The 26,785-nt window shown below is 40.9% G+C and overlaps 3 protein-coding genes across 4 annotated transcripts; all 3 read right to left on the minus strand.

Annotated features, from left to right (window-relative positions):
- Positions 1–2,995: 2,995 nt before the first annotated feature.
- LOC310822906 (collagenase 3-like) lies at positions 2,996–7,062 on the minus strand. Of its 2 annotated transcripts, none has more exons than XM_083695481.1 (10): positions 6,810–7,062; positions 6,273–6,517; positions 5,886–6,034; positions 5,674–5,799; positions 5,428–5,589; positions 4,608–4,806; positions 4,357–4,487; positions 4,086–4,251; positions 3,864–3,967; positions 2,996–3,668 (listed from the first exon to the last, which is right to left on the minus strand). In XM_083695481.1, the coding sequence occupies exons 1-10, from the start codon at positions 6,930–6,932 to the stop codon at positions 3,565–3,567; spliced, it is 1,509 nt and encodes a 502-aa protein (XP_083551607.1). In that variant the 5' UTR covers positions 6,933–7,062; the 3' UTR covers positions 2,996–3,564. The 2 variants fall into 2 exon arrangements, with proteins under 2 accessions (XP_083551607.1, XP_083551608.1); XM_083695482.1 differs by having other exon boundaries at positions 6,941–6,995.
- A 787-nt stretch (positions 7,063–7,849) lies between these two features.
- On the minus strand, positions 7,850–11,328 carry mmp20a (matrix metallopeptidase 20a (enamelysin); the record flags this gene model as incomplete). Its single annotated transcript, XM_083694688.1, has 9 exons — positions 11,005–11,328; positions 10,559–10,750; positions 10,007–10,138; positions 9,743–9,904; positions 9,451–9,556; positions 8,805–8,947; positions 8,471–8,627; positions 8,124–8,227; positions 7,850–7,950 (listed from the first exon to the last, which is right to left on the minus strand). Exons 1-9 carry the CDS (start codon positions 11,177–11,179, stop codon positions 7,850–7,852), a joined length of 1,272 nt encoding a protein of 423 aa, XP_083550814.1. The 5' UTR covers positions 11,180–11,328.
- Positions 11,329–13,175: 1,847 nt separating this feature from the next.
- Positions 13,176–26,765, minus strand: mmp20b (matrix metallopeptidase 20b (enamelysin); the record flags this gene model as incomplete). The annotated part of the gene is made up of 11 exons (XM_083694689.1): positions 13,176–13,276; positions 13,619–13,722; positions 13,848–14,004; positions 14,141–14,274; positions 14,413–14,584; positions 15,657–15,815; positions 16,100–16,225; positions 16,411–16,559; positions 17,956–18,194; positions 18,918–18,997; positions 26,714–26,765. 11 exons carry the CDS (start codon positions 26,763–26,765, stop codon positions 13,176–13,178), a joined length of 1,473 nt encoding a protein of 490 aa, XP_083550815.1.
- Between the last annotated feature and the right edge of the window lie 20 nt (positions 26,766–26,785).

Consider the following 26,785-nt stretch of genomic DNA (forward strand, 5'->3'; position numbering starts at 1 on the left):
ATAAACATTGGAATGTTCGGTCAAACTATGCTTATTTCCTATGGTTCTGCCAAGTTTAGCCTTGGAAAAAATATTTCTGTACAGTCCATTATAGGTGCCCTATGCAGTCCAAATACAGCACTCTGAACTGTATGGCCCCAGTAAAATGCTAGCAACATTTGGTAAGACACAGTTTTATAGTCAACTCACCTCATCTACATTCTAGAAGTGTTTATTTTGTAAATAATATTACCTAAATATACATACACATCACAAAAACAGCACAAGACAACTTGGAATATTTTGGGGAAAAAAATGTTGCCCCACTTTTTTCCTTTTTTTGTGTGTTTTGTGACACATATGTGTCATGCATACACGAATAGCACATACACACCCGCATATGCACATACATGCATGCACACAAACACACATACACACATATATCTGTGTATGTTGTGCATGAAGAGCCATTTACACATGCACCTGCACATACCCACACACGTGCCTCCATGTACCCACAACCACATACAAAAACCCACACACACATCAGGTTGGGTTTTTTGGGGATTTCTTGATAATTTCCACTTTTGTAGATCAGGGTCCTCAGTGTGCACTGCCTAACAGTTTTAAAAACTGTTCCCATCTCCCAATAGCATCCTTATTTTTCTTAATGCATTTAGTTAACATCATTTCATATGAGGAGGTCTTTATCAACATGTCTAGCCACTCCCCAAATACTGGTTCATCAGAACTTTTCCAGCATTTAAGGACCAGCCTCAACATTCCAACAATCCCTATACATAATGTCTTAAATTCTGTCTGGTTCCACCCTTTCACTTGAGATTTGTCACCCAATAAACCCAGTCTTGGAGTCTTTGGTACATGAAGCCTCAGACCCTTCCCCATGTGCTGTAACGTCTTTTCCCATTTTTCTGTAACCCACACACAGAGTTCCTCTATTGGAGCTCAGAGAACACAGATACAAATTGGGATGCCTTGCTGTTATGTTTATAAGCCTAGTATGACTGAATACCAGTAGGCTGTTATGTTTGCAATATATCCTCTCAATGTTTTGGTTAGATTATTTTACAAGGAACATTTCATCCTCATGACTCACAATAGAGTAATAGAGTAAACTTTTCTGTTGCCAGCGCCTATAATAATAATACAGAACTACAACATTGTCAAATATGGCGCCAGACGTGACATGATTTCCAAGATTTCTCGCAAGTTATCGGCATCCTAAACCTGAGTCAAACCAAGGGGCTTGTTTGACTTCAAAATTTAACCCGACTAGAATTCTGGCAAGGCTAGGCGAGAACAGGCAGGAAACAAGGCAGAGTGTATCTGTGCAGTCTCAAGTTGGAGAATTGAAGTGCAATTCTGACTGCAGGGCTTGAAAACATGGCGTTGACAACATGACTGCTATGACATCCTCAATAAAACCTCCTATGAATTCTCTTTGAATAATCACACCGTATAATACAACCATCAACTGGACATATATGCAATATACTGTGATAATAGTGATTTATATCCTACCACAGTCTACACATCATGGCATATAGAGTTTTCCTGATACAGGTGAACATGTCAAGAAATTCATGATTAGTCATGACACAATGAAGGTGCTGGCTGTTTCATGTAGCCTGTGAGAAGTGACTTCAGGGATTTACAGTGAGTCTGTGACCATAGTAAGACAAGCATGAATGATATAACAGGAACCATTGGGGCTGCCTCATAGTGTGCAAATACAATATAAAACACTGGAAAAACAGTATTTAGTTATATTTGACTACATGGCCCCTTTATTAATAATCCAGGAGTATGCACATTGTTGAAATCTGAAGCACTGAAAGATAATAATGACATTTCATAAATTGCTAATTGCAGGACTCTCCCCTCGACTGTATAACATAACATATAAGGAAAACACATTATCCTCTCCCTGACTGAAATTGGATACGTGTGAGCTTCACCCAAATTCTTCGATTAGTCCCCAAACAAAAGCAAGTAGGTTCCTGTCAAAGCCTGGAGGCACACAGTAAAAACTTCAGGAGTGCTTACACAACTCACATGTCTGACATTTATTTGAATCCCTGGGCTATGTTCAGAGGATGAACAGCTAATGATCTAATATACACGACAGCCAAAAGTTTGCACGTCATTTGAAATAAATCATAAAAAATATTTTGAAAAGGAAAAAAGATTTCTATACAGTCTATTATATGTGCCCTATGCAGTCAAAATAGGGTACTTTGAGCTGTATAGCCACAGTAAAAAGCCATCAACAATTGGTAAGACACCACTTTAGACTGACACTTACATTATCCATATTCTAGAAGTGTTCCCAGTAGACTGGTACCAGAGATGAGTTGAAATTATTGAAAAATATTTCTGTACGGTCCATTATAGGTGCCCTATGCAGTCCCAATACGGCACTCTGAACTGTATGGCCCCAGTAAAATGCACAGGTTATCGGCATCCTAAACCTGAGTCAAACCAAGGGGCTTGTTTGACTTCAAAATTTAACCCGACTAGAATTCTGGCAAGGCTAGGCGAGAACAGGCAGGAAACAAGGCAGAGTGTATCTGTGCAGTCTCAAGTTGGAGAATTGAAGTGCAATTCTGACTGCAGGGCTTGAAAACATGGCGTTGACAACATGACTGCTATGACATCCTCAATAAAACCTCCTATGAATTCTCTTTGAATAATCACACCGTATAATACAACCATCAACTGGACATATATGTAATATACTGTGATGATCGTGATTTATATCCTACCACAGTCTACACATCATGGCATATAGAGTTTTACGTGAACATGTCAAGAAATTCATGATTAGTCATGACACAATGAAGGTGCTGGCTGTTTCATGTAGCCTGTGAGAAGTGACTTCAGGGATTTACAGTGAGTCTGTGACCATAGTAAGACAAGCATGAATGATATAACAGGAACCATTGGGGGTACCTCATAGTGTGCAAATACAATATAAAACACTGGAAAAACTGTATTTAGTTATATTTGGCTACATGGCCCCTTTATTAATAATCCAGGAGCATGCACATTGTTGAAATCTGAAGCACTGAAAGATAATAATGACATTTCATAAATTGCTAATTGCAGGACCCTCCCCTCGACTGTATAACATAACATATAAGGAAAACACATTATCTTTGTGTTTGATCAGGGAACTTCATCCAAGTTCCCTGATCAGTCCTTAAACAAAAATGAGTAGGTTCCTGTCAAAGCCTGGAGCCACACAGTAAAAACTTCAGGAGTGCTTACACAACTCATATGTTTCACATTTATTTGAATCCCTAGGCTATGTTCAGATGATGAACAACAAATGATCCAATATACATGACAGCCAAAAGTTTGCACGTCATTTGAAATAAATCATAGAGACAGCAATCACATTTCCTTGGTTCGATTGTGATGATGATATACATGCCACGGAACATGACTTTACAACAGTGCAGAGGTTATTTACAGACATTTAAGTATTGAGAAATATGGTGGATCTTTTTAGGTTTTACTTGAGAACCACTGATGAACATTGTTGAATGTTCAGGGCCGATCTCAGTAGCAATTCAGCCAGCCGTAGTTCAGGAGAACACGTATCACTCTTTTGTATGCAAAGTAATACTCACTCTGCCTTGGACCATCAGAGAAATAAAGGTAACCTATGGGAGAAAATACAGATTTTATCAACGGTTTCATCAATACATTGTGTAAATAGCAAGAGTCTTGAGAGTGTTTCTTAATGAGAGGAAACAATTGTTCACTGAAGAAAAGGAATGTTATTATGGAGTTCTGGTTTCCCATACCATTACCATACTATACAAGTTTAAAAAAAAAAAAAAAAAAACATTTCTTACCAAAATTCTCAAAGGCAGCATCCACTTTTGAGCCAATGCCTGGAAAATCTTGAATTATGAATCGGGGATACCCATTGTCCATTTGGCCACGCGCCTCATCATAGCTGAAACATATTTATCCATCAAATTGTTTTTTTTCATGCAGAGGAAACATACCCAAACGGCAAATCCAGAATAGTGACTTAGGCATTTGCAAAGCTAATAACACATTGTAATGCTCACCTCCAGTATCTGGTGCCCACAAAAAAGAGGGTTTTTCCTGTGGTGGTCACATAAACAGATGCATCTAACTTATTTACCCATGAAGGGAAACCAAGGTTGGAGATAGACTTGGGATAGCCAGGGATGATGGTCTTTGCATAAGCCCTTATCCCCCAGTACTTATCACCTGTGGAAATATTGGGCAAAGTAACACACATAATTTTGAGTGGTGCTTTTCAGGGCACTGACAATAACATGTTGACTTGATTTTATTCATCATCACTATGTGTACCTTCAAAGAGGTAAACCATGTCTTTAGATGGGATTTCATAGGCGGCATCAACATAGTTAATCTGAGCCCATTTGGTGCTAACTTTAGTGAGGCGAATTCCTTGGTAAGATGTACTCTTCCTCCAATAGTACCTATAACAGCATAGAGGAATAGCTTGCAAACATGTTGTTATTCACACATGGTTGTTATTCAAGATATTGATAATTGATAAGAACATGTTGATTATAGTGAAGTCTTTCCATCCAACTCACCCATTTTTGAAGAAATACAGGTCTCCTCTAATGGAGCATGCTGCATCAAAGGCTAGATCCGGGCTACACTGCTCGTCTTTAGGGTTGGGCTTGGGATCTGGTTTGGGATCTGACTCAGGGTCTTCTGTAGGCTCAGGCTCCTCTGGCTCAGGAGCAACAGTGGGTTCTGGTTTTGGTTTGGGATCTGGTGTACGGGTACCTGTAAGACAACACATGTACAACAACACACATTTAACAGATGCACAAACATACAGTATAAATACGATATAGACATACTGTAGCTTCTATAGCCAGACATTACTGATTCATTTAAAGTACAAACCAACAGAACCTCACACTTAATTTATATGAATTCATACAAAAAGCAGAACACCCAATTAGTATGAAATCTTACGACCCAGTTTGTATAAAAAGCTACACATACTTGTATGGCGGTTAGGCAGTATTAGGCATTAACTTTGAGTGGTTAAGGTTCTTGATTGGACTGGGCTCTTACGTGAAAAAGTTTCTCAGCCACTATTTGAACCAGAGACGTTGAGATTTCAAGTCGGGGTGCTGCCTCCACCATCCGACCAACCTTCTTATGAGGCATTCTGCCTTTCATAATAAACTGCCAGGTTCTACCTTTCGTATTGAACTGCCATTATAAATGGTTGTGGCTTTCACATACGTAGCTATTTGTAAGGTTTCATACAAATTTTGTGTTCTGCGTTTTGTAAGAATTCATATGAATTAAGGGTAATATCTTGTTGTACAAACACACAGTGTAGTGTGGATGGTAATATTCTGTATAAACAGTTAACTGTAGATGTGAGGTTACCATATAGAGCTTGCACCCCGAGTCTGTCATCATCAGGTAGCTTGTATCCATTGGTGTTGACATATTGATAGGTGGGGAACATCAGAGCTCTCCTGTCCCTGGAGTGGTCCAGCCCCAGTGCATGGCCAAACTCATGAGCAGCCACCAAAAACAGATTCACTCCTGAGGGCAATATTTGTGATCATGTTAAATCAATTCATAGGGATGTTTGTTGACTTAGACATTTGTATGTGCATAGATGGTTACCTCTCTGACTCAGAGTCCAAGTTTCATCATCATCAAAGTGTGTGTCTCCACCTTCTCTCAGACCAGGTGAGTTGGCGTGGGCCAAGACACCATTAGGCCCATCAAAAGGGTAGAAGTCCCCATGATCTGTGTTTGGACATGGGAGATTTCAGCTAATTATTATCAGCAGTGCGAGAGTGCCTATATGGAGAGGGTACTGAGTCCATACTCACATCTGCTCTTAAAGAGGATCATGATGTCAGCAGTTCCAGTGTATATCTGTTTGAAGTCCAGGGGGATGACATCACTGTAGATCTGGAATGCCTGGGCTATGGTTGCATCCACTTGATTCTGGCTCAGGTCTGGTGTGTACTGGGTGATTCTGGGTGAAACAGTAATTTCAGTTCTCAAACAATTCATTGACATTACTGTTCAGGTAAAACAGTCCTTCAACAGTTCATAAATTGTCAATAGAATTTAATGTATGCTAAGAGGCAGAACATTATCCACTGAACAATGTTTCTTCCCAAACTAGCTGTAAATCATTGCTGTAGTTATCAACTTAATCCATAACAAACACAATCAAGTTAACTACTTGGCTATTCAGAGCCTTCACATACCTGTAGGTTAAAGTCCGCTTTCTCCATTTGGGTCTCCCAGCAAAGTGTCCATATCTGCTGATATCAGACACTCCACACCTGGGCTCCTTCATCACCTGCACAGTCTTTTGATCCAGGATCCCTGTGATCTCCAGGCCAAAGAAAGCCTGCATGGCCTCAAGGCTCTTATTGATGGAGGACTTCTCAATGCTCCGAGATGTTGAGTTTGTGACCCCGACATTAGTGTAGAATTGAAACAGGTAGTCCTGGTACAGGGGAAGGATTGGATTTTTTGGGGGAAAAAATCGTGTTTTATGAATCTCCAAACATTGATGTTTTTTGCATAGTCTGGTCATGACAAAGTGCCACTCCTTTACAAATAGTAACCATAACAGACACTGTGATGAAACATAGACATGCTTTACCAGATCCAGATAAAGCCTATTCCTGGACTAGAGAGCACCTTCAATGTCCTCAAACATGATGTTTAGTCCAAGGCTAGGCTTAATATGGATCCAGAAAACTGGCCCATAGTGCTAAATGCCTTAGATACTTTACCTCAGCAATTGTCTCTTCTTCCACTGGTGATGTTTGGACCTCTGGAGCTGTGGTGGGGGCAGCCCAACACAGACCCACAGAGGCCAGAAACAGGATCACAGAACCTGTAGAAAGACTCATCATTTACACACCTATGTCAGTGCAGAAGTGGTTGACTCTCTCTCTCTCTCTCTCTCTCTTTCTGTGTCTTTCTTTCCCTCTGCCCTGTCAATCCTCTCTTTTATAGCCTGCCTAACAGCCCGAGGTATGCTGGCTCTAATCAGAACTTGAGTAAGTTGCAAAGGTAGATGTGATCTAGTACATTCCTGTGAATGTTAGGACAAGCCCTTACCCTGAAGAAAGAGGCATCTGCCCCTGATAACACTGGGGGAGGTTGTAGGTAGAGAGTTTGGGGGTGGTGATATAGTAGGGTGAGGTAAACTGTAGGAATAGTGTACTGTAGATACAATAGTTATAACAAGATACAAGACTTAGGTATTAAGTTATGCTGATAAAGTATTTAGTTTGAATATACTTGTGCTTAGAGAGTCACTGGGAATACATTGAAAATCAAGTGACATTGACGACTGTTGTCTCTGTTTCATATAATATATGCCCTTTATCTGACACTTTTATCCAAAGCAACTTACATTGCAGTGAGTGCATACATTTTACAGTATATATGGTCCCAGCCAGAATCAAACCCACAACCTAAGTGTTTTTAGCACCATGCTCTACCAAATGAGCCAAAGAGGACCAGGTTTCATGATTTTAATTAAACACAATTCAAAAAGTATTTCATGAACAAAAGTATAGTTAAAACACAATTAATCAACTTGTATGGTTCTGTACTCATATTCACACGCAGTAAGAGACACAAATGTGGACACAAAACTGATCGCTGGCACATACATCCCAAAAGCACATCAGGATTAAATTAATTGGAAATGGAACAGTTATACACTTGTTTTGAATTGTCCAAAACATCCATTTGCAGTTGCACTTGGTAACAAATATAGTAACAACAACGCTGATCATGCCCAGTGCTTTTGGCAGTCCTATTAGCAGCCAAGCCATGCATTTGCCTGGATTGTATTCAGCACCCTTCCTTGCCTGTAGTCAAAGTGATATGCCTTTGTCCCACTGAAGAGGTAGATACTACCTGCAGAGAGTCGAAGAGTTGAAGAAATCAGAGAGAATAGGAGAATACTGTACAGAACAACATTTACATTAACACATGAATGTGCTACCATGTGTGATTGAGGCTACTGTTGGCTACTGTGATTGGAACTGTGACAGGCAATATGGTTGAGTGGTGACATGGTGTATTTATACCTTGTAACTCAAATGCTGCATCAACTTTTCTCCCAATGCCTGGCCAGTTCGTATGGATGTTTCTCGGAAATCCTGGATCCATCCTACTTTTCTGTTCATCATACCTGTGGAATGGATTATACATATGTTTTGTACATACATCGAATGAGTGCAGTTGCTTATCTAACAAATATCTTATCAGCAAACTCTAGGTGGCAGACTATGACTTTTAGTTACTGTTCACAAAGTCATCCAAACATTTCGGTAAATGTAACAGCGTTTGTTTGGTAGTTTCCACTTGGGGTATTCAATGAAATGAATTCACCTTTAATGTTACAAAACTAAACTATTCAATAGGGAACAGTTACCTGTAATAAACATGTCCTATGAAGAAGAATGTTTTTCCATAGTCACTGATATGAACAGCAGCGTCAATGTGCCTTACTCTGGTTGGGAATCCAAACTCATAGACTGAGCCAAAATGGCTTTTCATCTTCAGCTGTTGAACCACCCAGTATTTTGGACCTGGAAGACATAGCTGTGTCACTGCATTTGGAACACTATAAAAAGCATAAACATACAGAACTGCCAAATGCAATGAGTTTCTTGTTGGAAGTACGACACCTTTGACGTGGCTCTATAATTTAGGTTCAGACATGCTGTGTTTGAGGCATAAGTGATGCTTTGGAGACTACACATTACCAGTGAAGACGTATGCTATGCCTTTGGCGGGGATGTCATATGCTGCGTCCACAGGAGAGTTGATGCTAGGGAGATATGTGCTACTGTGGCCCTCTCTCAGCCGGTTCCAGTATTTCGGCCATGTTGTTCTCATCCACATGTACCTGAGACAAACACGTGGTCATGTTTCACGCCTCGTACAGAAATACTCCGGCAAAATGTTTGCTATCTGGCAGAATTTTTTTTCCGCTAGCATGGTATGGTGAGTGGGAGCTTGAGCTGGGTGATTTGCACTTTGACATTCAATCAAGCAAAAACAAACGTGTTGTTGTGGTGGTAGCAGTTAGCATAGAAGATAACAAAGTAACTGACGTCTGCTAGAGCACTGGACGGCATTTTAACTGCTTTGGACTGCTTTGCATGGACTGCTTTGCATGGACTGCTCTGGACTGCTTTGCATGCTACACACTGCACAGGTTGGATGAATCCAACTTGTGCAGTGTGTAGCATGCAAAGCAGCCGCTGTGTCACAATCATGCCCATCGCATCCCATTGCAAACAAAGGTCTAACACTGGACCTAGCATGCAGTCTGTGTGTTTGAGGTGTCAGTATTAACGTGCAGCCAACAAGATGGTGAGAATCATATTGCAGGTAAACATTCTTTACCTGTTTTTAAAGAAAACAATCTCCTTCCCAACCACTGCTGCTGCATCAACAGAGAAGTTGGGGTCACAGTTCTTAGGGACGATCAGTGTGCTCTGTTTTTTTGTGCCTGAGAAATAAAAGCACCGTCTGCAATGTTTATCAATGGTTATCAATGTTTATCAATGTGTATCAGTGTTTATCAATGGTTATCAATGTTTATCAATGTGTATCAATGTTTATCATTGTTTGTCAATGTTTGTCATTGTTTGTCATTGTTTATTTGATAATGATATTATTCCCCAAGTCAACTCACCATACAGTGACTGGATCCCAAGCATATCATCTCTTGGCAGTGTATACTGTGCAGCGTTACAATACTTGTAGTTGGGGTACATGAGAGCAGAGGGGTCTTTGGAATGGGAGAGCCCCAAGGAATGGCCTAACTCATGGGCAGCAACTGTGAAAAGGTTGTAACCTGAAACATCATCCAACCAGAGGTTTCTTAGTCTTGGGTCATGTTGTTGTGCTTGTATTAGAATCAGACGCTTACAGTTGGTTCTCTTTTGAACAGCAATACCTGGCTTGCGATGCCCCATTGTCCAGATTTCATCCTCGTCAAAGTGCACGTCTCCTCCCATGCCGCCCCCTGGCTCAAAGCCGTGAGCCAGCACACCCTTGGGGCCGTCAAAGGGGAAGAAGTCTCCATGAGCTAAGAGGGACATAGAGAGAGAGACCACAGTGACTGAGTCAGAGCCTTGGGATTTCTAACATTAGTAATGTCCCTTGTTGCTAGCTCCAAAGCACATAATTATAGTGTAGTTACTATAATTGTGCAGCCACACACATTCTCTGAAACTTCTGAGAAGAGTCCCACTTCAATTTAAACAAAATGTTTTATAAAGGCAATATAACACATTTATAAACCTTTATAGGGTCCTATATGCTTCACAAGTAATTTATAATCTAATGTCAAATAAGGTGTGAAAAACAGTACATCCAGTGCTTTGCCAAATGTGATATAATCCTTATGCTCCTTAATGATGTTTGAGCTATTTTTAAGTTATAATCAACTATGTTTAAATTGTGACTGTAAACATACTAAACTGAATTAAATCTGAAGTCAGAATACTTTTTGATGCAAAGGAGAGTTTGATGTCCGCCTTGCCATGGTTGACTTTGATGAACTTCAGTGGGGCTACATCGCTCCAGATCTTCAGTGCCAAATGGATTGAGCTATCCACCTCCTCCCTCTTAAGGTCAGGGGTGTACTTCACAATCCTGAAGAGTGTTAGCAAAGCCACACACATATTCATGCAGCAGGCTGAACAATAGCATCAAGAACTGGACTAGCTCCAGAGATTGTAATCTATTGAATGGGGCAACTAAATTGTGCAAGACGACAAAAGAAAACATCTTGCTCATGTTGAGGATGGCATCATTTTCAGATGTTAAAAATCAAATCAGTCCCATCACAGCTTTTTGGATACCACTGAACAAAGCTGTTTAAAAGTGAATGCAAAATGAAAGATGGCAGATTCTCCCATGACTAGAGTTGTCTTTTTAAGTTTGTTATGCACCTGTATGTGATGGTGCGGTTCCTCCACTTGGGCTTGTCAGGGTAGAAGCTGAAGTTTTCCACATCAGGCACCCCACACCTGTCCCTCCTCATCACAGAGAGGGTTTGGGGGTCCAGCCGACCAGTCTGCTCCAGACCAAAGAAGTCCTGCATTTCCCTGTACTTCTCCTCCATACCTGATGTAGCTCTCCTACTGCGGGAACTTCTGCTGAGTCTCAGGTCATAGAACCTCCCTAGGTAGCCCTGTCATACAACCGATTTGTCTCTGAACATCCACACAGTCAACTTGAATTTGCCCTATTGTGTTTTAAGATGTTTGCTGTGAGCTGTTAGTAAAACAATCATTCTGGAGAAGTGAGCAAAACTAAAATGTGTTTCAGAAATGATTGACCTGAAATTGTCTCTATGTATAAATAAATGAAATATGAAAAAAAAAAAATGTATCGATTTATGGCCTAGTAGAGTGGCAGAAACAATCCTAATATAATAGGATAGTAAAATGTTATATTCATACTTTAATCTTCACAATTCTTCAAAGCTTACCATGCACAATCAAATAGATTTTTCTTTCAAAAGATAACAGCTGATGGAGTCACAAACCTCAGCAAGCTCAACGTCCTCAGGTCTTAGCCATTGTTCCTGAGTGATGGGTAAAGTCCACAAAATGTCTGTGAACACTAGGGAACACAGCATTGGGATCCAAGTCCAAAACAACTCCATATTTAAATGAGCACCACAGCAAGATCGGTTTCATTTATCTCATGGCTTTATAGATGGGAGCATGCTTGAGGTAGACGGTGAATCACGTGGGCTTTAAAACCCGCAATCCAGCAGTTACAGCTTACCTGCACCTATTTTCAAGAGAAGTGTGATGAGCAACTTTCTATGGAATGCCCTATAGTACTATGGAATACCATAGTCTGGTTTACCTCAGCTTACTGTATGTCAGGGGAGTGTGCAAGTGCGGCGAATTGTACCCTGTATTTGCAAACAACACTATATGTTACTTTGGTTGCCAAAAATAATTAAGATTTCTTTGTTTATACATTAATCCTTTATCTAAAATTCACAAAAGGTTTTTGGGGTTGGCAAAAAAAGTACCTTTGATCAGATATGTTAGCAAATAACAACCGAAACAAACAAATGTGTTGGCTTACCTGTGTCATGTCACCTGTTGAAAAGATATTCAAAAACGTGTCCTAGTGATATTACTGTATGTGTCAATTCATAAACATTTGATGATCTAGAAATAACTAATGGTTGAGTTCTCAGTCTGGTATGATATCTGCATTTCAATCACAACCACAGTTGCTGATGTATGAACTGATATGTTTGATCCAAGGATGTTTATGAAATTCCCCATCAACTCTGCCACAGAAGTGAAACACTCACATACCGTAATTAGTTTGTTTTTATTCCTAACCAAATCTATCTGTCCTTCAGGATAAAAGCATTATTACAACATGTGGGGCTTAGCCCAGGGGGGTGCGGGATTGTTTTGAACACATTTGTTTTGCATGTTAATGGATACATAGAGAAATGTAATGCATTTTGAGATTAATATTGAGAGATAACATGTACTAAAAATGTTGTAAAAAGATAGAATATAAATACAATATCAACATCCTTAGCTTGCCCATTCATTAAATATACTGTTAAACTGACACTAACTTATTAGCATTAGCCAATCCTTATGTTGAGGGAGACTAGCTAGCTAGCTAGTTATCTACCACCAACCTGTGGCTAACTCTGCTGCTGCTCTTTCTGGCTATTCTGCTCTCCACCTAAGCGCTGCTGCCTGCTCGTGCTCAACAACATATTCATTTTCTTTGCGTCTCTTTCAAAAGAAATTCGGAATATCCATATTTACCCTGTGCTATGCTGCAGACTCCGACTTTTATCATAAAAAATGTAATACTGCATGGCACAATGATGTACCGTTATGGAAACTCATCAAAAACATTTAAAAACATTTTTTGGGTTGTTTTTTTTTGAGCATCAAAATGTTTAGGGCTGGAACAAAAACATCCAAAGCTGAAGTCCCGGAGGCCCAGGCCTGGATATGATGTGTGCATTACACAATTTTGAACAGTTTTGCACAATATTTATAGTAGGTTTGACAGAACTTAAATTGCTCAGATAAAGCTTTGATCTCTTCCATAGACATCACTTAGCATCCAAGCCATGTATTTGCTTTCTCAGCTCCAACAACCTGATTCTGGGTGTTATTGTACTCATACACTTGTGGTCCTACGAAGAAGTAGATGAAACCTGTGATAACAGAATTAAACCATGAGGAGGCATCTCATTAAACTTTATTTTGAAATGTATGTTTTATTCCTGAACAGATAAAAATGGTAAATGGTAACCTCAAATGCTGTACTTCCAACAACTTGAACATTAAATTAATCAACACCATCATCATCATTGAAAATATGTGGCAATTAACACAACAGTTCTTTGATGCCTTCAACTGAAGTGCGTTGAGTGAGTAGGTACAAAATAGCCTCAAGCTCAATACACTGTACCCAAAAACGCAGGTTTGTTTTATCTGATTACTGCACTTGCTGAACTAGTCTCACTGTAGAAATAATAAATATGAAGCATGCTCACCATCCTTATAGACGGCTGCACTGATTGTTGTATTAATCCCTGGGAATCCCTCACTGATGTATCTTGGGTATCCATCCTCCATAACTCTTCGGTTTTCATTGTAACTGAACAAAAACACACATATAGACAAATACACTAATTATTAAGCAGTGACTTTCATTTCACTATTATCATTCTTATGTAAAGTTATGAATGGGTAAAAATGTGTTCATGTTAATTCCCAGCTCACCTCCAGTATATATCATGAATGAAGAACAGGGTGCGTCCTGTTTTCACAATGTGCACTGCTGCATCTACTTGCTGCACCCAAGGCGGGAAGCCAAAGTTGCTGATCTGCTTTGGCCTGCCTTTTACAAGGGAACCCTTCACGGTCCAATACATGGATTCTGGATTGGTCAGAACACAAAGACAAGGCTCATCTTGACTTCGTCCCCAACAGAAACACCAAACCTACTCATTCTATACAATAATACAGTAAACATAATGGGGTGCTATGCTATACAGAGTACGGGTTGTTTGTACCATGAATCAGATAAGCAGTAGATCGCCGAGGAACCCAGAAGGCAGCATCAATTTTGGAGTTAATCTTTGGCATAAAGTTGTCAATAGGGCCTTCTTTTATGTCATATTGCTGGTTATGTTTGATCCATAGATACCTTCACAAGAGAAAACACATTCTAGCATTTCCACACAAAAAAATCTAGTAATTAAAATCATATAATGATCCTAGAAAGCAAATCCAATACCACACACAGTGTATTTAGCCCTTTCATTCATCAGCAGGATCGGCATACCTATCTTTGAAGAAGAAAGTAGCATCACCAAGGGTTGACACAGCATCAAAAGACAGGTCAGGAGCACATTTGTTCTGCATCAACAGTGGGAAATGGGAGCCCATGAACCAGGGGTTGTAGAGTGGACTCCAGCCATACCTAGAGTAGTAATATGGCCTACTGCTCTTTGGACCTAAAGCAGACAAGAAGCAACACATAGGACCAGGGCCCATAGATATTAAGCCTCTCAGAATTACTTAAAGGAAGCGTGCTAAAAGCGCAGATATGACAACAACAAAGAAATTCACAGCTCAGAGTAGGTAAGGTAGTGAGTGCATTATCAAGCTTCTTACTCACACTGAGCGATTAGGACCAACTCTTATGAATTAATTTCTTCTTGATTTTACAACATATTTGGAGCCGCGAATTACATTTTGATTATGTTCCTTAGTTGGTTCCCATATAGGCTGTTGGGTTTGCCCCAAACATTGACAATCCAATGCAGTCGTCATGACATTTAAATTATAACAAAAGTAACATAATAATGTATGATCGATACCACCTTTTGTTCAAATTCAAGGTAAATAATATTCAATAGCATGTTCATAGCATCATCATCAAATAGTAGGCTACAACAATACCCTATCATCTTTTTTCATCACGGTAAAGGGATTATGTTACACACCGATATGCACGTTGAGTTGTGGGGAAGTCAATAAAATCTTCAGATGATGTGTGGTGCTATAATTAATTCATCAACCTTCTTACTCACTCTGAGCGATGAGTCACAACACTGAGCGATGAGTAGGACCAACTCTTATGAATGAATTTCATATTTCAAGCCGCAAAGGACATTTTGCTCCAAGCATTGCATATCCAATGCAATCATAGTGGCACTCTCTAAATTTAAATATTAACACAAGAAAACTAACATAATAATTCATGACTGATACCACTCGATGTTCAACTTGAGGGTAAATAATTTGTATGGGTTATTTTGGTATAGGCTTAATCATAGTATCACAATACAATAGTAGCCTAGGCCTACAACAATACCCCACAATGTTTTTTCATTACAGTTAAGGGGTTATGTTACACCGTTACAACGTTTGCGGATAATTTGATGTTAAGTGGTGGAGAATTAACGTTGGAGTTATTGCACTGGTAATGGTCTGTGATGGTTGTCTCTGAGAGGCATGATAACTACCAGCCCTGATGTCATAATCAGCCAAATCCAGTGAGATGCTCAGTGGCCTCCTCCTTACCATAAAGTGAGTTGATGTTCGTTATGTCTTCTTTGGAGAGTAGGTTGTGTGGACTGCGGGATTTGTATGTGGGATACATCAGTGACTCAGGGTTTCTAGAATGCCTCAAGCCCAAAGCATGGCCAAATTCATGTGCTGCTACTAGAAACAGGTTGAACCCTGGAATTTCACAAATATTAACATATTACTTCCCAACCAATCAATTATACAAAAGTAACTTTGGTCTGTGACTCAAGTAAACTCATTTGTTTTTGCTCTCCTGTGCATTTAGAAGAAGAAGAAGAAGAAGAAGAAGAAGAAGAAGAAGAAGAAGAAGAAGAAGAAGAAGAAGAAGAAGACTGTTTATTTGGCCATGCAATCAATTCTCAGGAATGTGGTACGTGCACACCCACTGATGTAGAGATATCTAAACTATGAAATTATTCTCCTCAATAAAAACACACCTTTTGGGCCTGCAGTCCAGACTTCATCATCATCAAAGTGAGTGTCCCCTCCAATCCCGTTGCCTGGGCCAAAAGCATGTGCCAGTATACCCTTTGGCCCATCAAACGGGTACGAGTCACCATGCTCTTTATCAAAGAGAGATTGTTATTAAGAAAACAACAGAAAACAGCATTTCGCCGTTAGACCACATGTGACATAAGATATGTGTGGATTTATGGCATTATGCCATTAATATGGATATTAATGTAGAGTAATAAGTAACACAATAAGTAACATTTCTATTCTCTATTAGTATCCAATGACTACCCACCATAGGTAGCGAACTCCACCATGATGTCGGCAATCAGGGTACGTGACCTCACGAAGGTTAGAGTGCTTGCCCTGCCCCACACACTCAGCGCTGACTCAACTAGAGAGTCCACCGTGCTGCGGGGTAAATCCCTGGTGTACCTGCTGATGCTGCAAGATCAAAAAGTACAGTAAATCAATCCTCCAATCATGAGTTCATGCCTTGAAGATGATAGGAGGGGCGTTTCTAGGAATAGAGGGCATTGGGGCCTTAGCTCAGGAGGGTGCGGGGGAACCTTTTTCGTTGTTAATGGATAAATGCAGCAATCTGGTGCACTTTGAAAGATTAGATCTGCTAAGATGTTTGTAAAAAGATACAATAATACAATATAAATACAATATCAACATCCTTAGCTTGCCCATTCATTATATACTGTTAAAAAACTTTCCATTAGCATTAGCCAACCCTTATGCTGAGGGAGATTAGCTAGCTAGCTAGTTAGCTACCACCAACCATGCACAAACCTCTGGCTAAAAATGCTGCTGCTCTTTCTGGCTGTTCTGTTCTCTCCACCTCATTCACTTCTGCCTGCTCGTGCTCAACAACCTGCTCGTTTTCTTTGCCTCTCTTCCATCAAAAACCATGGTGCATAGCCATTTGCTTAATCAACTTAATCTATCAACCAGTCACCTCCAACAACACCTTGCCCCTATCACTCCACCCTGTTTACGTTCCCCCGGGTGACCTACTCTGCAACATGGAAGTTTATTAAAAAAATGTTTTTACATTTATGGCATTTAGCAGACGCCTTTATCCAAAGCGACTTACAACAAATACATTTGACTAAGTAAGTGAATCATCTATCCAATCAGTCATCATAAGAAAAAATTATTTATGCTAGGATCAGGGGCCATTGGTAGTCACAAAGCTAGAAGGAAGATTTTAAAAATATATATATATATTTACAGGAGAGAAACTTGCACACGGGGGTAGTGGGGATGAAGAAGTCTTTAGGAGGGACAGTTAAGATGTAGCCTGAAGAGATGGGTCTTCAATGTACCGATGGAAGTACACACTGTGGTCCAATGGTTAGTATAGTAAGTGAGGTATTGTTATATATATATATATCTATATATCTATATATATATATATATATATATATATATATATATATATATATATATAGATATAGATATAGATATAGATATCCATTTGCAATTATACTGTTGACTCTTCTTCTCTACCGGCTATTGCAGCAAGTAGGCTAACTTCATGTATTTGTCATTTATCTTGACTTGATCATAGTTGACATCAAAGGACATCGCTAAAACGAGTGAAATGGGATTATCCGGCCATAGCATTGGTGGCCTGTTTCTACATGACTATTCCCACTGGTTAGACACACTGGCTGAGTCTGGTATAGGGGACACAACTGGATGTTTGTGAAATTTTTGGACCATCAAAAAGATGGAGGTTGGACCAGAAACATCTGGGGCTGAAGCCCTGGAAGCCCAGACCTGGTGACACCACTATTGGATTGTATTTTAGAGGAGCGGATTATGTTACCTGTATGTAATGGTGTTCTTCTTCCACCTGGTCCCTTGGTTGTCACTATAGTCCTCCACATCTGAAACCCCACAGCGAGGGGTCCTCATTACCTCCATGGTCTCGGAGTCTAGAACACCTGTCTTGTTGAGGCCAAAGAAGCTTTGCATGTCCTTTACCTTGGAGGTCATTGAGGGCCGACTTCTTTTACTCCGACCAAAAGGCTCTTTCTTGAGATTATAATAGTGCCGGAGGTATTCCTAAAAACAAATGAAAGCCTCTGTAGTCATTCAGTATCATTTTACATAACATCATAAATGTAAATAATGCTAAAAGATTACTCTCAAGCTCCTGGACATGTTACAACTTGTTGGTTGATACACCTTTGGTAGCACTGTGCCAATGATGAAGCAATTTTAAGCAAATAGCCAATATTATTTTCACCATTTTAACATTATCCTAGTCTATGTGATTTCTGTTCAACTGCTGCATCCACACAGACTGTAACAGAGTGAAAATTGGCATACCAGAACTGTTCATGCTAAGCTTCATTCATAGTTGTGTGTCTAACATAATGCATAGCTTTAAACCCAACATTAAAATAAGTTTGGTTTAAACCCAACATTAAAATAATAACTTTCAGAAACAGATTTTAAGATAAGTATGATAAAAAACAAAAGTGAAAAACATTTTAAGGAACCTTGACAGAACTTGGAAACATATAATTGCAATTCAAGATGCTGAGGGCTGTACATTCTGAGGTAATTACACTAACCTCCGCCCCCACTCACGGAAATAAAAAGGATAAAGATTATCTCAATATCTCACACAGTGAAGAACCTCATTTCCCGGCATGGGGATTTCTTCCGCAACCACAGTCTTTGCAAAAAAGTCCTTCAAATTAGCCTCTTTATATGCTCAATTCAAAGTAACATCCAGACTCTCAAATGTCAGTTATTTAGTTAATTCAATAACACACTTACTGTGGCTATCTTCAGGTCATTCTGGGGTTGGTTTGCAGAAACCCTCTCTCCCTCAGAAGTTGATGTAGGAGCAGTCAAACCTGGACCGGGCAGAACCAAGACCAAAACACAGGACCAACAAAACAAAAGATGCATTTCCAAACTTAACAATACAGCATTGAAGTGGTTTTGTTTGAGAATGCATAGAGTTGCATGTCTTGGTTAATGGGAATGCCTTTTAACTGGTTATTGTGAGTCATACTCCGCCAAAGCCAAGGAAGCCTCAAACAGCAGTATGGAATTAGGGAGGGGTTTAGTTTGAGCAAAGGGGGGAAAAAACATCAAAATTATATCAAATGTGAGAAGCAATTAACATTTTTACATCATATGATATGTTTGCCCCTATGGCTATTGAAATTCATATAAATGGTAAGAGTAATTTTAACTTTTATGTATGATTGGTTCCTCTCTATTACCTCTTAATCTTTGCTTGTAACTGATGTTGAGATGTGAATAAGTCCCCAAGACCCAGTTTGTGAAATAGAAGTTGCTGACATACAGATAATCCTAAAGAAATGGTGAAACAAAACAAAACAAAACGGTGAACAACACATGTGTTGCCTATGTTATGCTTAATATCTTTGCCCAACATGATAAGCAGGGGATCAACCATTTCTTTTCTTTTTTATCTTGGCAAAAATTACTTCTTTTTTTTCCCCAGACATTGTATGGAATGGCTAACTTAGCCATCTGCAACACATGCATACAGTGCTTATGTTTAAATGATCTACAGACCACTGTCCAACCACGCATTTTGCAAGTTATCCTAAAATACATAATCAAAGTAAATTATTGTACTATTTTAACCAATGCATGTCTTTTCTGTGAAAGTCTAAAAAGGAATTCAAACTGGCTATAATTGTAGGGTTGGCTTTAGGCCATCGAAACAGAGAAGGGCCGCCAGCCAGGATGCCTGCAGTCGGGAGGGTGGTGCCATGGTAAAGTCAGTCTACAATTAGGCTTGATTGGGTGCTTTGGAGCTTTATAGCATCAGCAAAATTCCTCTGCTTAAAAAATATACTGTTGTAGGATACATGGAGTACTTCTGGAGGATTCAAAGAATTCATGTTGATGGTTTGTGGGTGAACAGTAGAGGTGGTGAAGTCGTTTTGGGTAGATTTCTATGGTAGAGAAGTTACAAGTTGAGCACTTACTGCAGACAGACAGGTAATTAAACAAGAAGGAGCATAGTTGAGTCCAAAGATACTTAGTTAACACTGAGGGTGCCACAACTCAGTAAATTACAGTATTTTAAAGCAAGCAACTGATGTTAGACAAAATCCCCCTGTGCAATCTTAAATCATCTACAATTCTACATCTAATAAGGATCGTTTCCAAATCATCCTGAAGGGCAAAGATTGTCAAATGTAATTGTGTCATATAATACAAGCCTTGTTGTCCCATGAAAAAGGGAAAGATCATTGTGAATAGAGTCACTGGACATGCAATTTGCCTTCTTCAAAGTGAAAGCGTGTTATGAATTAATATAACTGTATGGCAACATAGCATTAAAGGTGAAGCATGTTGTTTTGCCCTTCTTGTCCTGAACATTTGAAAACAACAAAAATAGCGCTCTTCACTGAACGTTGTTTGTCATGTACATTTACAGTAACATTTACATTTAGACATTTATCCAAAGCGACTTACAACAAGTACATTTGTCTAAGTAAGTGAATCATCTATACATCAGTCATCATAAGAAACACAAATCTATGCTAGGACCAGGGGCCATTGGCAGTCACAATGCTAGAAGACGGAAGAATGACTTTTTTATTTTTATTTTATTGTATTATTTTATTTTTTTACAGTAGAGAAACTGTACAGAGGGGTAGTGGGGATGAAGAGGTCTTTAGGTGAGACAGTCAAGATGTAGCCTGAAGAGATGGGTCTTCAGTCTACGGCGGAAGATAGGTAGTGACTCTGCAGTCCTGACAGCAGTGGGAAGCTCGTTCCACCACCGGGACAGTGAAAAGCCGTGACCGAATAGCGCGACCGCTGCATCCATGTAGAGGCGCCGGTGCCAGGCGGCCAGCTGAGGTGGAAGAGTGATCGGGCAGGGGTTTGGGGGCTGACCATTGCTTACAAGTAGGGAGGGCCTTTGCCACCCGGTAAGCGAGCACCAGGGTCTTGAATACGATACGATAATAGCTGCTACCAGGAGCCAGTGAAGGGTGCAAAGGAGGGGGGTGAAATGGGACAATTTGGGGTTATTGAACACCAGACTGGCGGCAGCATTCTGGATGAGCTGCGCAGGTCTGATGGCGGAGGCGGGGAGCCCAGCCAAGAGTGCGTTGCAGTAGTCAAGGCGGGAGATCACAAGTGTCTGGACCAAGAGTTTTGCTGCTTCTCTCGTGAGGAATGGACGTATCCTTCTTGATGTTGTAGAGGAAGAATCTACAGGAGCATGCTGTTGTTCGCCGCACAGGATGAGTGGTTTACAAAGGTACCTATACAGTAGTTTCATCATACTACACTGACTTCTGAAAACCTCACTTTATAAACCTTTGAAAATTTTACTCGATTATTGGATTATTTCAGTCCCTTTCCTGATATACAGTGCCCTCCATAAGTATTTCATCATTCAAAAAGAAAGAAAGCACTGGTGAGCTCAGCATTCGCAAACAGCCTGGTAGGCCAAGGAAGACTTCCACAGTGGGTGACTGAAGAGAGCTCACCATAATTAACATAATTAAGAAAAAAACCAAAACGTCATGTCATCTTATTACTTGAGCACTACAGACTTATCATGGCCATTTAGCACTATTTTAAAGCTCATATCTACTTAATGGACCATTGTTAAGATGATCACAATAATCTGTTTTATTTGTTAAAATTCTTCATGATAGAGGCTAAGATTACTACACAGCACAATTGAGCCATAATGATGTTTATGATGGCCACAAAGTCCTGCTCCACCAATTCAGAATGTTTTGATCTACTCAGAGGTTTCACAATTCATAGCTTAAGGCAGATGAGCCAGAGTGGGCATGCAAACTCCCTACATACACATGGCTGTCATGCATTGCACAATCCTGATCCAGGGCAGTTAACCACTTGCCACCAAAACAATAACACATTCAATTCCACACAAAATGTCACCACTTTATTAAAACAGTAAAACAACAACACTGTCAATATAATTACCATAACCATTCCTGGTGCTCACCATAATTAAGAAAAAACCCAAAACAACTGTCCCACATATCAGGAACACTCTCCAGGAGTTAGGCATGAATGTGTCAGAGACGATCCGCAGAATACGTCACCAGCCGAACAACAGAGGCTTCACTGCAAGGTGCAAACCCCACTAGCACCACTAAAATACCTAAAAAACCTGCAGAGGTCTGGAAAACGGTCTTGTGGACAGACAAGATGAATATTGTGTACCAGAGAGATTGCAAGAGGAAAGTTTGGAGAAAAAGGGATCTGCCCAAAATTTAGAGCATACAGTACCACCTCATCTGTGAAACATGGAGGTGCTATGGTTTGGGTATGTACAGCTGCCACAATAACTGGTTAACTTTCTTAATTGATGATGTTACTGCTGACAGCAGCAACAGACGTATTCTAAAGAGTACAGAAAAGTCTTGTCTGCTTGAGTACAAAGCAAATGCCTCCAAATTCATTGGATGGCACTTCATCATACAGTAAGACAATGACCCCAAACATACTGCCATAGCAACTAGGGAGTTTTTCAGGGGCAAAAAACTGAAAGTTCTAGACTAAGTCAATCTTTACATTTAAATCCGGTTGAACATACATTTAATTTCCTGATGATATGATTTTAGGCAAAAAAGACCTCAAAACAAACAACAATTGAAGATGCCTGGCAGAGTATATACCCAGCATCTGGTGGGGTCAACGGGACGCAAACCTCAGGCAGTTATTGCTTGCAAAATGCTTCCTCTTTCCAATACTTACGGTGGGAAATGTAGATAGCTTTGTATTTAATTGCCATACAGGACTGTCTGTAAGTCTCCTGATTTTATTGTGGTCTCTTGTGCAATCTTCTTTTGCGTGACATTATTTCTAAAGGTAATTTCCAAATAAACGCTTTTACAGTGTTCTAAATGTTTTACTTGTATGTGCACAATGATATCAATCTATCAAGATGCAAAGAATGCAGAAAGCAATAGCCTAGTTGTAGAAATTTCACAGCCCATCCCTAACATCATATCTTTGAATGTGGTACATATTAAGTGATTGTGAGAACAACACTAAAGGTTTTTCTGTCAGGGTACTGCCGAGGATTATCATTGTGGAGTGATGCTCCGCTGCCCTCTCCTGGTGTTTGTTTGTCTCAACCTCCTGGCAGAGACAGACTTGTCCAGCCACTGAGGTGCCCATAGAGAAGCAGAGAAAAGGCTAGTGAACAATCAATGATCTTGATCATATTCTATGGATATGTTTGATGATATGCTGATTCCAGAGTTTTCCTCTGTCTGCACTCATCATAGTATTTTTTATGCCAGGATATATTTACACTGTTGTGTGTTTCAAAGGGGTTCTTCCCAATGTTCCCTCTAATTTTTCATGTGTCTGGGCATACACACAAGCTCCCTGAGCACACTGAGGACCACTGTGAGCAACATCAGATGTGCACGCTGTGCACATCTGAAAAAAAGTTGCGCTACGCAGCAACTGGCGGCAAATTCAAATGTGCGTAACGCAGCAACCGGCGGTAGATGCAAATCCGGCACAAATGGGTTAACTCCGCCGCATTGTTGTTAGCTAGCTAACCTGCATGGTGCGTATGGGCAGGGCACATATGCAAGCACTATCAATGCTATGATTGGCTGCGTAGCGTAAGTAAACCGTATCGTATCATTGGCTGGACACCTGTCACTCACTGTGTTACATTGAAAAATGGTACAAAAAACACATTATTGGTCTAATTAATTAGATTAGATTAGGTCTAATATTAGATATTAATTAATACGTTTATGGTGAATTTTATTTTATGCGCTGCATATATTTTCTTGTGCGCTGAGAATGTGCGAGCAGTGCGCGATTGCGCAGGCGCGCAGCTTAGAGGGAACATTGGTTCTTCCTACAGTATGTCAACATGCAAGATAGTCTTTTAGGCCATCTTTCAGAATGATGACTGAAATTGGGAAATGCCTGAGACAAGGTAATTCATTCCAGTTTACTGTACACCTATCTAAAAACAAATGAGCAGACGCTAATGTGAGGCAATGTGAGGCAATTTTACTCATTGAAATGTCTTCAAACCTGCTATGTGACTTGTTGTTTAGCCGTCTGCTACCTTTGAAGCTGTCACTTCATTGTCTGTGCCTATCAGTCTGTGACATCATCACATCACATCACATCAGTCTGTGACTAGACATATTACTGTTTACATTTGGATGTTGTAGAAGTCTAGTCACAAATGGGGCTACCACTAAACACTGCTCAGTTGTAAAGTATGCAGCCATTCATTTTGTGGTCTATATGATAATTTCAACAAACAAATAGTTTGTTATTTCATCCATCAGGAGGACACATCGACACTACACCTCCACCCGCAACCATTCCAATCTAATCTACACACCATGCTCAACTAACCACGACCTCACTGTCACAGGAGGACTTTGGAACTGCCAGTCTGCGGTCCCCTAGACTCTGGTCGAGGAGGAGGAACAGGACTCCTCATCTCGCCTAAGTGGTCACATAATGTCCTTCCCCTGTCACACCTGTCCATTTCCACCTTTGAATTCCATGCTATTTCTATCACCTCCCCTGTCAAACTTCACATTGTAGTTATCTATCGTCCTCCAGGTCAGCTTGGCCACTTCTTAGATGAGATGGATGTCCTTCTCAGCTTCTTCCCTGAGGACGGCACACTGCTCACAATACTGGGTGATTTCAACATCCAGTCGGAGAAGCTTCACTCATCTGGAGCACTTGACCTTCTCTCCTCCTTCGGCCTTACCCTGTCCCACTCTCCTCCCACTCAGAAGGCGGGCAATCAGCTCGATCTTGTGTTCACAAGATCCTCCCATACCTCAAACCTCACTGTTACCCCTCTTCCGGTTTCTGATCATCATTTTGTATCCTTCTCCCTCCCACTCAAATGCTCACCCTCCCAGCCAGTCTCTACCCACACTGTATCCTCTCGTCGCAACCTGCGCACCCTCTCACTCACTGCTCTCTCTTCCTCTGTCTTATCCGCCCTACCCTCTGTTGAATCCTTCTCTCTTCTTTCCACTAATGCAGCTTCCTCCACCCACCTATCCTCTCTCTCCTCATCCTTTGACTCTCTCTGTCCACAGATTTCAAGACCAGCATCATCCACTCCTCATGCTCCCTGGCTGTCTGAAACCCTGCAAGCTTGTAGAATAGGGCTCCGGGCAGCTGAGAGGAAATTGAGAAAATCTGGCCTTCCTGATGATCTAGACCCTTATCTCTCTCTCCTCCTCAACTACACCTCTTCTGCATCAGCTGCTAAAGCTTTATACTACCATTCCAAAATTCAACCGTTCTCCACATTTTCCTCACTCCTCAACCCTCCTCCTCCCCCTCATCCCTCCTCTCTGTCTGCCGATGACTTTGTCACCTACTTTGAAAAGAAGGTTGATGACATTAGCAGCTCCTTCCCTCTACCTCTCACCAACAATGCTACCTTTCCTCCCAAACCCACTGTGCAACACCCAGTCTCTGGTTTATCAGATTTCTCCCCCCTCTCCCTGATGATGTTCTAAAACTGGTCACATCCAAGCGGGCAACCACCTGCCCCCTCGATCCTATCCCCTCGCCCCTTCTCCAATCCATCTCCAAAGACCTCCTTCCGTTCCTTACCACTTTAATCAATTCCTCTCTATCCACAGGATCTGTCCCAGCTGCCTTCAAGACAGCCAGAGTCAAGCCTCTTCTCAAGAAACCAACTCTTGACCCGTCTGCTGTCCATAACTACAGACCGGTATCCCTTCTCTCCTTCTTATCTAAAACCCTTGAATGTGCTGTCTCTAACCAACTGTCTAACTACCTCCTTCAGAACAACTTTCTCGACCCTCACCAATCCGGCTTTAAAGCTGGGCACACTACTGAAACTGCTCTCCTCACTGTCACGGAGGCCCTCCACTCTGCTTGAGCTTCCTCCCTCTCCTCTGTTCTCATTCTTCTGGACCTGTCCGTTGTATTCGACACAGTAAACCACCCAACCACAGTAAACCACTCTCCACCCTCTCAGAATTGGGCATCTCTGGATCTGCACTCTCCTGGTTTGCATCCTACCTGGCTGATCGCTGTCCTCTCCACAAGCCCTAACCACTGGGGTCCCCCAGGGCTCTGTCCTTGGGCCTTTACTGTTCTCTCTCTATACCAAATCTCTCGGCTCTGTAATTTCTTCACATGGTTTCTCCTACCACACCTATGCAGATGACACTCAGCTTTTTCTCTCTTTCCCCCCTTCTGACTCACAGGTGGCAACACGTGTCTCGGCATGTCTGGCTGACATTTCTGCTTGGATGTCAGGCCACCACCTCAAGCTCAACCTTGACAAGCCTGAGCTGCTCTTCCTCCCAGGGAAAGCCTGCCCTCTCCAAGACTTCTCCATCACAGTAGAGAACTCTACTGTGACCTTCTTCCATACAGCCAAGAACCTTGGGGTGATCCTTGACAACCACTTATCCTGTGTGGCGAACATCACAGCGACAGCACGCTCCTGTAGATTCTTCCTCTACAACATCAGAAGGATACGCCCATTCCTCACCAGATAAGCAGCACAACTTTTGGTCCAAACACTTGTAATCTCTCACCTTGACTATTGGCGGGTCTCTCCGCCTCCACTATCAGACCTCTGCAGCTCATCCAGAACGCTGCCACTCGTC

Source organism: Argentina silus (assembly GCF_951799395.1).
Source record: "Argentina silus genome assembly, chromosome: X".
Classification (NCBI taxonomy): Eukaryota; Metazoa; Chordata; class Actinopteri; order Argentiniformes; family Argentinidae; genus Argentina; species Argentina silus.

What these genes read in the sequence shown, in the direction of transcription:
- LOC310822906 (XM_083695481.1), bottom strand. Translation starts at nt 6,932, where the DNA reads ATGATGAGTCTTTCTACAGGTTCTGTGATCCTGTTTCTGGCCTCTGTG. An exon ending in GATCCTCTTTAAGAGCAGAT is followed by an intron (nt 5,800 to 5,885) that starts GTGAGTATGGAC and finishes GTCCAAACACAG; the next exon opens with ATCATGGGGACTTCTACCCT. An exon ending in GTGGGCACCAGATACTGGAG is followed by an intron (nt 3,968 to 4,085) that starts GTGAGCATTACA and finishes AATATGTTTCAG; the next exon opens with CTATGATGAGGCGCGTGGCC.